General features: G+C 30.2%; 1 protein-coding gene across 6 annotated transcripts in view; it reads left to right on the forward strand.

Annotated features, from left to right (window-relative positions):
- Nucleotides 1-12,981, forward strand: part of LOC145181047 (uncharacterized) — an 81,142-nt gene that overhangs the window by 55,168 nt on the left and 12,993 nt on the right. For all 6 annotated transcript variants that reach the window (XM_090078854.1, XM_090078855.1, XM_090078856.1 and 3 more), the window contains 14 exons: nucleotides 52-381; nucleotides 459-788; nucleotides 942-1,289; nucleotides 1,808-2,128; nucleotides 2,281-2,949; nucleotides 3,063-3,392; nucleotides 3,476-3,823; nucleotides 3,903-4,574; nucleotides 4,670-7,009; nucleotides 7,089-8,426; nucleotides 8,532-10,526; nucleotides 10,630-10,953; nucleotides 11,063-11,383; nucleotides 11,528-12,850. In XM_090078854.1, coding sequence (XP_089934980.1) covers nucleotides 52-381; nucleotides 459-788; nucleotides 942-1,289; nucleotides 1,808-2,128; nucleotides 2,281-2,949; nucleotides 3,063-3,392; nucleotides 3,476-3,823; nucleotides 3,903-4,574; nucleotides 4,670-7,009; nucleotides 7,089-8,426; nucleotides 8,532-10,526; nucleotides 10,630-10,953; nucleotides 11,063-11,383; nucleotides 11,528-12,850 — 10,989 coding nt within the window. The remainder of the gene's footprint in view (nucleotides 1-51; nucleotides 382-458; nucleotides 789-941; nucleotides 1,290-1,807; nucleotides 2,129-2,280; nucleotides 2,950-3,062; nucleotides 3,393-3,475; nucleotides 3,824-3,902; nucleotides 4,575-4,669; nucleotides 7,010-7,088; nucleotides 8,427-8,531; nucleotides 10,527-10,629; nucleotides 10,954-11,062; nucleotides 11,384-11,527; nucleotides 12,851-12,981) is intronic.

Consider the following 12,981-nt stretch of genomic DNA (forward strand, 5'->3'; position numbering starts at 1 on the left):
TAGTCTATAAATTTCAGTTAATCAATTCATTAGTTATAACATTTTTTAAAGGAGTTTCACAATGAGCTGATTAAGTATAAACCAATTATTGCAAAGATTGAAAAGATACGACCAGCTTTTCTTGAAAAATTGCCTGATGATGCAGATAGAGAACAGTTATCAAAAGAACTACTTGACATAACCACTCGGTTCAAGAAAGTTTATCCTTTATCAGAAGAATGCCTTAAGGAAATATCTGATATTACTCCTTTGTCCAAAGAGCATGAAGATAATTTCCTCCCAGTCAGCACTGTCATCAGTGAAGTTGAAGAAGACCTAAAATTTAAACCTAGAATGGGTGCAGACTTGATAAAGATAAGAGGAGAAGTGAATAGAATAAAAGTAAGTTTCGAAATTTGTTTAATTGTCCATTGTAAAAAAAACTTAATCATTTATAATTATTTACAATCTTTTAACAGGCAATAAAAGAGAAACTCGATGAATGCAAACCTGCAGTTCGTAAGCTGAAAAATTCTCATTTCAATTTACACAAATACCCTACACACAAAGTTGACAAGAAAGTAATCGAAGAAGAAGCTGTGAAGGTGATTGAGAAAAATAACGAGCTACAACATTTTCTTAATCAGTACTTGGAAGACCTTGATACTCAACAAAAACAAGTGCAGAAGTTCTTTGAAAACTTTGATTCTATTAAAAATTGGGTGCCTGACATTAAACATAAAATAAAAGCTGTAGAACCCAATTCTAAAACGCGCAAGGATTTAAAGGAACAGCTTATAAAACTGGAGGTAAACAACATTCAATAGGAAATTGCTTGAATATGTTTTTTTTAGCCTTCTTTTCTTGAAAAATACCTAATGTAAAAAATAAACAATAGTTTTTATTTGTTTAATTATGTTTATTATTGTTGTTTAATCTTCCTATTATTTTTATTTCTATAGGAAATGAAGTCTGAAATTGAGGCTAAACGACCTTTAATGTTTGCAGTAGATGAGGCTGGTCAATGGCTTTTGAGACATACTCGCTCTGCAGATAAGATGAACAAAGACTTAACTGCTAATGAAATTGAAGAAAAAATGACTGAGGTTACAAAAATGATTAATCAACTTAATGAAGCAGTTAACAATCGTCGTCACAGTGTAAATGCAATGCTATCAGAAGTGGAGACTTTTGAAGAATCTACTGCAGATTTTGATAAGTGGCTGATATCAACTGAGAAAGCATTATCATCACAGAAACCAGCATCTGTTAATTTAGATGAACTAAAAGATCAAGTTTTAAAGCATGAAGTAATTTTAGAAACCACTTTATATATTAAACTATATACAGCTATCCCAAATTTTATACAGATGCATACATACATTATATTACATTACATTACATTACATTACATTACATTACATTACATTACATTACATTACATTACATTACATTACATTACATTACATTACATACATACACGTATGTACATGCTATGCATATGTACTATATACATCTGTGCCTATGTATGTATGTATGTATGTATGTATGTATGTATGTATGTATGTATGTATGTATGTATGTATGTATGTATGTATGTATGTATGTATGGATGGATGGATGGATGCATGCATGCATGCATGCATGTATGTAATGTGCATATGTAATATAATGTAATATGTGTATATTTTAATCATTTAATCATTTCAATCATTAAAATATACACACATTACATATAGTGTAATGTGTGTATATTTTAATCATGCATGCATGCATGCATTTATGTATTTTTTGTTATCTTTTTACTGATATTTTATTTATTCTTTAGGCTTTATATGAAGATGTATTGCAACATGAATCATTGATCTCTTCACTTAGTCATGCAGGTCAGCTTCTAATGGATAACTTGGATAAAACAGATGTTGTAAGTCCGAAGCTAAAATCTTTGACTGATCGTTATAATAAAGTGTCTGTTTTGTGTAATGAGCGTCAAGAGTTACTCAGAAAAGTTTTACCTCTTTTGAGAGATCAAGTTAATCACATAAAAGTGATAGAGGAAATGATTGCTCAAGTTGAACCAGTCTTAAAAGCAATAAAGCCTATTGGAATTGAGCCTCAAAAAGCAATTGAACTAGTACATGATATAAAGGTTGTTTTTGTTTTTTTTTGGTTTCTTTTTATCCAATAAATTTAAAATAACAGAATTTTATGAAGGATTATGTAATTGTTTAATAAAGATAATACTTTGTTAATTTCTTGATTTTACTTATAACATCAAAATATTTTTAAAACTTTTAACAGCATGCCATTGATGTATTGGATCAAAATGAACCATCTGTGGTTCATGTGACAGAAGCTTTTGAAGACCTAGAAGAATGTTTCCCAGCTAAGCAATTTGCACCATTCAAGAAGATAGCCATGGCTAATGTTGGTAAATACAATGATTTAAGGGTGAAGCTTAAAGAAGCTGACCACAAATTGACTCAAGAAATTTCTGACTCTGAAAAATTTATTGAATTAATATCAGTATTAGAAGTCAAAGCAAAGAAGGCTGATTCCATGCTTAAGGATGTTAAGACTCTTGGTAAAAATCCAGACTCTTTAGAGAGTGCTCTTGATAAAGTTAAGGAAATTGTTATGATAATTGAAGAAATATATGAAATAGTTCCTGCAGTTGAGAAAATCACAGTCCTTTTAACTAATCGATGCAAAAATGATTCTAAAGCTTTAAAGGCAATTGATGCAAAAACCTCAGAAGTAAAAACAACAAAGAAGAAAATGGATAGTTTGCTAAAAGCAGTTAAAGATGAAGAAGATAAAATTTTAAAGTTTCAACAAAATAGTAAAGACCTTGAAGACCACCTACAAGACATTTTACAATGGCTTCCAAGTGTTGAAGCAGAAATTGTTAAAACAACACCTTTATCAGCACTTTGGATTATACTTAAAAAACAGTATGATGAAACTGGGGTAAGTGCAAAGAGCATTTTTTATATTTGAAAGAGTTTGAAAAAAATATTTTTTATTCTTCTCTATAAAGTTTTTATTATAGATTATTTTACTTTTTTTTTCATACTTAATAGCCTATATATCAAGATATTCTTCAGCATGAGTCTATGTTGAATCACATTTTGAAAACTGCAAAACAAGTTTTAAAGAACAAAAGCTCTAGTGAAGATCGTGATCATTTGGAAAAGGTAGTTAAAAATGTGGAGGAAAGATGGAATAGTTTAAATGAAAAAGTTGTAAAGCGTTATAAACAAATCCAGAGAATCATACCCCAAGCAAATATTCTTAATAGTGAATTTGACTACTTTTTGACATGGCTTGAATTAATGGAAAAAAACTTAAAGTCACTTCCAGTCTTGCATAGTGATTATGAAGAAACTATTCAAAGAAAAAGAAGTTTACAGGTTTTTAATGTTCTTCAATTCTTTGTAAAATTTACTTTTGAAAGGGAAATAAAATTTTAATTTTTCAGTTTGCTATTTTTCAGGATTTAGCAAAAGAAATTGAAGACCATGAACCTGTTCTAAAGAAAATTAGCAACATAGTTGATAAGTATTTACTTATTTGCAAAAATGAACCTCTGGATGAACCAGTCACAGATCAAGATCAACTTCAACGACAGTTTGATCATTCTACTATGCGATTCAGAAATTTACAATTACAAATTAAAGATTTAACAGAACAAATCAGTGGATTAGAGAAAAATTTGAAAATCATCTTTGAAAAAGAAAAAGTTTTACAAGATCTTATTCGTGATGTTAGTAGAGTCTTGGATTCTCAAAAGTTTGTTAGTACAAATAGTGAAAAATGTAAAGAAGAAGCTGCTAAAGTTACTGTAAGTATTTTTTGTTTTTAATGCAAAGATTAAAGAATTAGTTCATTTAAATATTTTAATACTTTTTAAATACTTTAAGGCATTACTTGCAAGAGTTGATAAACACGAAGAGGATTTACACACTATTAATGCATGTGGACTTGCTGTAGAGCAGCTACTAGATAAGTATAAAATTGATACAGCAAACATGAAAATAAAGCTTAATGATGTAAATGGTACATTTCAAAAATTGCGACCTAAGTTAGGAGACCGTCAGTATGTGATTGAAGAAATAATTGAAAAAGTAACTGAGTTTGAAAATAATTTAAGAGATAAACAGAAAACAGTGTTTGAAATTGAAAAGAAGATTGAACCCTTGTTTTTGAAACCTCAACCCAAAACAGGGGATAAAGTTAAAGAAGATATTGAATGTGTGGAAACTTTTCTGGATCAACTGAACAGTCCATTATTGGAATTGGATAATGAATTTATAATTGGTGATTGGTTAATGGGAAAATCAAGTCGTGACCCTTGCACTGTACAAGATATTCAAGTTCGACTTAATGAAGTAAAAAGTCCTAAGGAAAAGTTGATAAAGAAGTTGTCAAATTACAAAACTCAATTGGCTGAAAATCTTCAACAGTCTCAAGAGCTTTCTGAAAAATTAAATAGTTTTGAAGAAAAGATCCTTATGGTTGAAGAACATTTATCTTCTTTAAAACCAATATCAGCTAAATTTACTGTAGCAAGAGCTCAGCAAGAACAATTTAAAGTTTGTATTTAACACTTATATTTTTACATTTTTATAGAGTTCTTTTTTACTTTTATTTAGAATAAAATTGTATTTAAAAATTTTTAAATCTTTAGCCATTACTAAATGATGTTATGTCAATGGTGGCAACACAAAGTGTCATTGAAAATGAGTATAAAAAGCTCTCACAGAAAGCAACAACTGATGCTGAAGAAAATCCCATTTTAAAAAAGAAAATCTCTGATACTCTTCATCATTGGAGTGAAATATACACTACTATCTCTAACTATCAACAACAGTTGACATTAGTATTACCATTAGAAGGCAACTACCATTTTTCTTTTATGAAACTACAACCTTGGTTAGATGATGCAGAAAAGCGCTTAGAAGGAATAAAGAAAGAAGCAGTTCAGCCAAATACTTCTGTTGATATATCTAATTTAGTAAAAAACTTTCAAAGGGATGTAATTGATCACCAACCAATTTATCAAGATTATAACTCAAGCTCCTCAAAGTTACTCAATAAATGTTCTGAAATTGACATAGTAACAGATGTTGCATACATTGTTGATGAAGTACATCATATGAACCAAAGATGGGATAAACTTCGTGGTGGTGTTGATGATGTTAACAGAACTGCGGCTCATCTCAAAAAGGCATTAAAAGATTTTGATGAAACTTGTGAACCTGTCAATGAATGCATAGAAAATATGAAAGTGGCACTTGATGAAGAAATTCCAGCTGGCTTTGACCTTGACTCATTGGAGTTTTTTAGAAATGAGTTAGATTCTCATGTTGAATCAATGCATGAAAATGAGCAGTGTCTTAAAGAAGTTGAAAAGAAATTGGAAGATGTAACTTCAGTAATTGACAAATATGGGGGGGACACCAGCAATGTGAAAAAGAAATACAATAGCTTAAATAAAGACTGGAAAATCACTAAAGATAAAGTTACTGAAAAACGTGATAAATGTAAGCGCTACTTAAATCAGCTGGCTCAATTTGTTAACGGTGTTAATGAATTAGATAATTGGGTAAATGCTTCTACAAGTGCTGTAACAAACCTTAGCCCAACAAGCGCAACACCTAATGGTGTAAAAAAACAACTTGATCAAATTGTTAATATTATGGAAGAGATAAATAAACAAAAAGCAAAATTGTCTAACATAGAAGATGTAGCAGATTGGTTATGTGATGAAAGTAAAGACAATCCAGGCTTTTGCTCTAATGTTAAAAATAAATTAAATAAAGTTGATCAACCACTGGATCAACTTCGTAAATTGCTTGTAGATAGAAGGAGTAAACTACAATCTGTTCTGGCAGAAGCACAAGACTTTCAAGTGGCATTAAATGATATATCTGGGGAATTAGATAAGCTATTTGGAAAACAAGAAAACCAAAAACCTGTTAGTGTTTCTTGGAGAGTTCTAAAATTACAAAGTGATGAACATGCAGGAATAGAAAAAGAAATTGAAGCTTTAAAGCCAATCCATGAGAAAATTGTTAGTTTAGGAACCAAAATTACTAAAGACGTTAAGCAATCTCCTGAAACTGTTGAATTAGAAGAAAGACTCATCAATCTTAAGAAGCGGTTTACTGAATCATTACAGTCTGCATTGTTACGGCGAAGTGTTATTGATAAACTTACTCCAAATTCTGAAAAGTTTTTCAACAAAGAAGATGACTTATCAGATTGGTTAGATGTTGTGGAGAAAAATGTAGAAGAGTTTAATTTAATACCATTATCTCTAGAAGATGTAATGAAAATAGATGATGTAACTATTAATTTAGATCAAGATATTTGTAAAAAGTTGCCAGAATATGAAGAGCTCCAATCTGTTTGCAAGGAATTGTTTTCAGAAGCAGCACATGAACAAGTTAACAGGGATGTTATTGAGACAGAGAAAAAATTAGCAACTGTTTCAGAACGCTGGAAGAAACTTAATATGAAATGTATTAGCCAAAAAGATCGTATCAAAAAGTATAAAGATCTTCTAACAAGTGTTTCTATTGCAATAGAAAAGCTGAAAACTACAATAGATTATTTTGAAAAAATATTAGAAGTTCTACCTCGACACAGTGTTGATCCAAGTAGGGCAGATGCAGTTTTGAAAAGAGTAACAGAAATTCTTCATGAAATAAACTCACATGAACCACAGTTAGAAAGTTTGGACTTAACAAGCAATGAACTGTCTTCGTTGATTGACTCAGAAAAAGGAGTTAGTACCTCTCTGAAATCACAAGTCACTGGAGTAAAAGAGAATTTTAAAAAGTTAAAAGCTCATGTTCAAGATCAGAAAAATGATTTGGAAAAAAAATCCAGGGTTGTACATCAATTTAATACTATTTTACAAGAAGTCAATGACTGGTGTAGTGCTACTAATGAAGAAGTTGGATTACTTTCACCTGTAAGTAAAGAACCAGAGGAGGCCAAAAAGCAGATTCAGAAGATAGATGTAAGTATTTAAATCAAACTTTTTATCATAATTGTTTTTAAAACAAAAAGTTACTTTTACTTCTCTTTTTTTTTTTAAGCATCTCTTAGAAGGTTTAACTCGTCAGCGAATAGCTGTTGCATCTGCTGAAGAAAGTGGAAAATGGCTTACAGATAATTGCCTTGATGATAAAGACATAAGAACTGATGTTCGCATATCTCTTTCAAAAGTATACTCCCCTTTAGAAGCATTTGAAAGTAAGTTAAAAGAGCGAAAAATGAGACTCGAAAATGCTGTCATGAGAGGACAAGAGTTTGAAAAGTCACTGCAAGATCTTCAAGATAAGTTTAGCTCTTTAGAGTTTCAAATGAAACGACAAAGTATGGTATCTGTTGAATTTAGTAAAGTTTCATTGCAGCAGCAAGAACAGAAAATCATACTGAAAGAGTTAAAAAATTTAAAAGTTTCATTTGAACATTTAATAAATGCTGCTGATAAAATGATAAACTCTTTGGAGACCGGAGAAGAAAAAGACTTTACAGAGTTGAAGGTAAATGAAGTTAAAAAAGAATGGGAAAATCTCTCTAATCGTGTTTACCAACGATTAGATATTATTGATAAGGTCGAACCTATATCTAGAACTCACCATAAAGCAAAGAAACAAGTAGAAGAATGGCTGCTAGTTACTGAATCTGTTCTTAAAGATCTGGAACAAGTTCCTACAACACGAGAAGAGCTTTTTAAGTTTAAAAAATCTGTAAACAAACTTAGTGTTGATACTGAAAGTCATAAGATTGATTACTGTACCTTGAATGAAAGTTTAGAAAAACTCAGTGAAGTTGGCAATCATTATCCAAAGGAAATAGTGGATCTTCAAGAAGTTTCAGAAGATACAAATAAATTAAATAAGAAATGGGTAAAATTAGAAACAGAAATTGCAACTTTCAAATCACGAGTTGACACATTGACAGTAATTATTGTAAAATACTTTAATGGCTACAATGCTGTTGATAAAGCAATTGATGACTTAGCAAGCTCTTTAAAGTATCAAACATCATACGGAATTGATAAGGAGTTAGCACAAAGAGAATTTGAGAAAATAAGAAGTAATGTTGATTTATGTACCAAAGTAAAAGAAGATCTTGAGGCAGTTGGTTGTTTATCAATTGAGCTTGAAGAGGTTATTGATGAGTATGAAGGAGATAATTTACCAGTTAAGGAATCTACTAAGAAACTTAATTGCAAATTTAAAGAAGTCCAAAATTTACTTTTAATGAGGAAGGATGATGTTGAAAAGAAAAACAAGGTTTTGTCACAATTCTTTGAAACATTAAAAGTAGTTAATGATTGGTATTTATGCACTATTCAAAAGCTTGCTGCTGTTGGACCAGTTAAGTTAACATCAGAACAAGTAAAAGAGCAGCTTGAAGTTGTCAATGTATGTTTTTACTTTTTTGATTGCATAGGTTGACTTAGATTTTAAGTTAAAGTTATTTGTTGTTAAAGATTTAGTATTTTAATTTCTTTGTGGATTTTTTTGTAGGGATTGGAAGAGGATTTGTCACGCATGTGGCCACGAATTCATGCTTTGCAAGATTCTGCAAATTGGTTAATTGAAAAAAATGAAGATGACCGTGTTGCAGTAAGCAGCATAAAAAATCAATTGACAGCGATAATTGATCCAATTAGTGAATTAGCAGAAAAGTTAAATGAAAAACAAAACATTCTTCAATCTTCATTGTTACAAACTCAAGAGTTTCAAACAATATATGATGATTGCATGGATAAAATTTCTAAAGCAGAGGTCATAATGAGCAGAGAAAAACCACTTTCTCTGAAGTATTGCATATTATGGAAACAAGATGAAAACTTCCGTGCTTTTGAAGTTGATCTTTGCCAAGTTAATCCTATTATAGAAATGCTCTCAAAATCTGTGAAGAAAATTAAAGATTTATCAGAAGGAGAAAATGTAAAAGATGCTGAAAATAAACTTAAGGAGTTGATAAAGCGAAGAGAAGTTCTTTGTAGTAAAGTGAAAGATAAACGAGATGAATTTGATACTTTATTACCAGCAGCAAAGGAGCATGAAGTAACAGAAGATGTCTTTAAAAAAGCTCTTGGTGAGTTAAGTAGTGAGTATAAAGGAGTTCAAGTTATCCCAAGAAGTCAGCAAGAATGTGAAAATCAGATCATACGTATTAATGAACTCAAAAAAAATTTAGATACTGCTATGCCTAAATATAAACATTTTAGTTTGACCTTTGATAATTTAAAATCTACAGCTAAAAAGATGAAAGAAACAGCAGATGAACCACTGCTCAAAGAAGACTTTCTCAATCTAAATAAGCAGTGGGATAGTTTGCAAGTAAGTGTTAGTGAGACATCTGATCAAATCAATAAGATGCAACATTGTTTTTCGAAGTTTCAGGAAGCACGAAAAGTAGTCTGTGATGAATTAGATCACTATGAAGTATTTATAGAGAAAATTCGACCATTTGGACTTAATATTGCTGAAGGTAAAGAGGCGCTAGTTCAATGTGAAGAGTTCCTTAAAAACATAGAAAAAATAACAAGATCACTTGAATTAACAAGCAGGAATGCTAAAGATTTAACAGATGTATATAAGAGCTTTGGTGCTGACCCATGGTCTATAAATGCTGATGTTGCTGATATGAACCACAGGTTTGAAGAAATGAAAAAAAGACTTCAACAGCATAAAAATAAACTTGTTGATGAAGTAAGAGCTGTAGATAAATTGAGTTACTGCACACTTCAGTTTGAAGAATGGATCAAAATATTTACTGAAAAATATAATCTACTCCAACCAGTGAGTACCACACCTGAATATATCAAACAGCAAGTAAATGAGGTTGAAGAAATGTTAAAAGATATTGATGGGAATAACTTAAAACTTAAAGAACTTCAGGAGTTCAGTGATGATGTGTGTAAAAATAACATGGGAGATTTTGCAGTAAAATCAGAAACTGATTTAAAGTTAAATAAAGTTAAAGACCCTATGTTAAGAATGAGAACTAAGCTTATTGAGCGTAAAGCCAAGCTTGAGAATCTTTTAGTAGATTCACAAGAGTTGCACGATTCCTGTGATGATTTTTCTGACAAGTTAACTCAGATAAAAAAGCAAGTAAACAAATTAAAACTACTTTCTGCCAAATACACAATTGTTAAAAAACAATATGAATCTGTTGTTTTCTTTTTGGAAGAAATACACCAGCTGGAACCAATCTATCAACGATTGGAAAAAGCTGCAGAAAAGGTTTTACTAGGCAATAACTCTTCAGAAGAAAAAACTCTCAATGAAAAAATTAAAGAGCTACAAACAACTTGGATTGAATTGCAATTAAGGGTTAAGCAAAAGAAAGAAAAAATAGAGTTTGTTTTGCCATTATCTAATGAATATGAAAAAAGCACTCAAGAATTTTCTGATTGGTTAAACAACACTGAACAAAAACTGATTTTTGATTCTGATAAAGAAGTAAAATCTAAAGAACTCATTGATAAGAAGATGGAAACTCTTAAGGTTTTAACATTTTAAATTCTGTTTTATTAGAATTAATTTTCAGTCTTTGTTTTTAATATTATTATTAAACGTTTAGCTAATACATTTATTTTTTTACATGCAGGTTACTAAAAAAGACATAGATAGTCATCTGCCTGATTTTAATTCAATAATGGATATTAAAGAAAATTTAATAACTAAAGCTGAAGATCATCTTGTTGAGATAGAAGATGAAGTAAAATCAATTACTGAGAGATGGGAAAAATTGCAAATAAGTTTGGATGATCATACCAAGAAAACATTATCTTTAAAAAATAGTTTAGACATTTTTGACGATAAAGTTGAATCTATTGAAGAATTCTTAGTAAATTGTGAGCAGACATTTAATGACTTAGAACCTGTTGACATAGATAAAGATAAAGCAAACAAACAAGTTTCAATGCTTAAGGTTTGTAAAAATTTTCTTTAAGTTGACAGAGCATGGTATTAAATGACAAGTTCTATCAATATATAGTATAATAATTGTCATCTATTATGTAATTGTTGTGTATTTATAGGATTTGCTAAATGATTTATCTGAAAAGGAACAAGACTTATCTCAAGTGGAAATCTTAAGCAAGCAAGTTAGTAGTGCTGATGACCTTGATCCATTAGTAAAAGTTAAACTAGCTGAATTGAAGGATAAGTATGCTAAAATAAAATTCATAGTTGGCTCAAAAAAAGAAAGTTTGGTTGAATATGTTATGATAATTGAAGAGTACAACATAATCATAGAGGAAATCTCTGAATATATTACAATTATGACTAAAAAACAAATATTTAAAGAAGCTCTAAGTACAGAACCTGACCAAATAAAAATCCAAATAGCTGAGATTGAGGTAATTTGAGAAGTTAGAGTGATGCAAAGTTTTAAAGCATATTTTTATTATTTTTTGAATTTGGAAAAACTTCAGTTATTAAACCTTTTTTATTTCCACTTTTATGAAAAGATGTAATAAGTTTTATTACAAATTTTAATTTAGAACATTCAAGATGAATTTATTGATAAGAAACCAAAGTTAGAGCGTGCTAAGAAGCTAATGAATGACATTATAAAAGAATCCCAAGAAAACTTCATCGTATGTCAAGAAGTTACAACTGCATTTAACAATGTGAGCAGACCAATGGACGATTTGTGGTTAAATATTGAAGTGCGTCAAAACAGACTTCAAGAGGTATTAGGGCAATCACAAAAATTCCAGGAAACATTTGAAGATTTCTTGGATGTTTTAGGAGTTTTAGAAGAGCGTGTTTTTAAGGAAAAGCCTGTGTCAGCCAAAGTTTCTATTCTTACAGACCAGAAGAAAGAGCATGATCAAATAAATAATGATATATTACAGCAGGAACCAGTTTATGATGATCTTTTAAAGAAAGGAGAAGAAATGTTGGAAAGTATTCAACCTGAGGATGAGAAGACAAAATTGATTGAGCGCTTAGAAAAAGTGAAAGAGCGCTATGTGAATATAAAAAAGAATTCTCTTACTAGACAAAAGCAAATCTCTGAAGAATTAAATTTTACTCAAAAGTTTGCAGATGAGAATTCGTCATTCAAAATATGGTTAGATAGCACAGAAAAACGAGTGAATAGTATTGAACAAGTTTCGTGTGAAGAAACAGTTATCACAAGACAATTAAGAGATGTTAAGATTCTGCAGCGTGAAATTCTAGAATGTCAGCCAAAATTAAAATCTATTGAAGAGCTTTGTAACTGTTCTGTTTCAAATGCAGATGTTGATCAGCAAAGTGTAAAGAATGAGTATGAGAAATCATATGCCCGCTATATAAAGTTAGGTGAGAAAACAAATCAACAAGAATTGAAACTTATTGAGTTGCTTGATTTATCACAAAATTGTTTAAAATATTTAAAACCAATTAATGAATTGTTTGATGAAGTTGAACAATGTGTTGCTTGCAATATTTCTGTGTATGGAGTAGACAACGAAAAAATATCCAGAGAGCAAGAAAGTTTAAACTCATTAATGAAAAAGTTTGTTGACATTCTTCCAACAATGAAAGATTTTAACGATACAAGTAAGATGCTTGCTGATAAAGCAGATAGTGAGTCTTCTGAACATAAAATGTTAAAGAAGAAAATTGATTCTGTAAATGAGCGTTACCGCAGACTCCGTGATCAACTTCATGAGAAGTATGATCAACTTAATGATTATTCTTTTAAAGCTAAGAAGTATAATGAATGTTGTGAAGAATTTACTGTTTGGTTTGATAACATAAACAAGTCACCTTGTATCACTGAGCCTATTGGTACTGTTGCAGATGTCTTAAGGAAACAGTTGCAAGAAGTTGAAGTATGTTTTAAAATTCGGGGATGAAAAAAATTTTAAAAAGACAGTTGCTTTGACTGAACTAATTAGTCTATTAATAATACTGTGGTTATTCTTTTATTTATTTATAATCATTTTAAAATTCTCTTTTTTTC

The sequence above is a fragment of the Hydra viridissima genome, unplaced genomic scaffold (genome assembly GCF_058129835.1).
Source record: "Hydra viridissima isolate aposymbiotic clone 2 unplaced genomic scaffold, HvirCarnegie_v1 scaffold_2, whole genome shotgun sequence".
NCBI classification, from domain to species: Eukaryota; Metazoa; Cnidaria; class Hydrozoa; order Anthoathecata; family Hydridae; genus Hydra; species Hydra viridissima.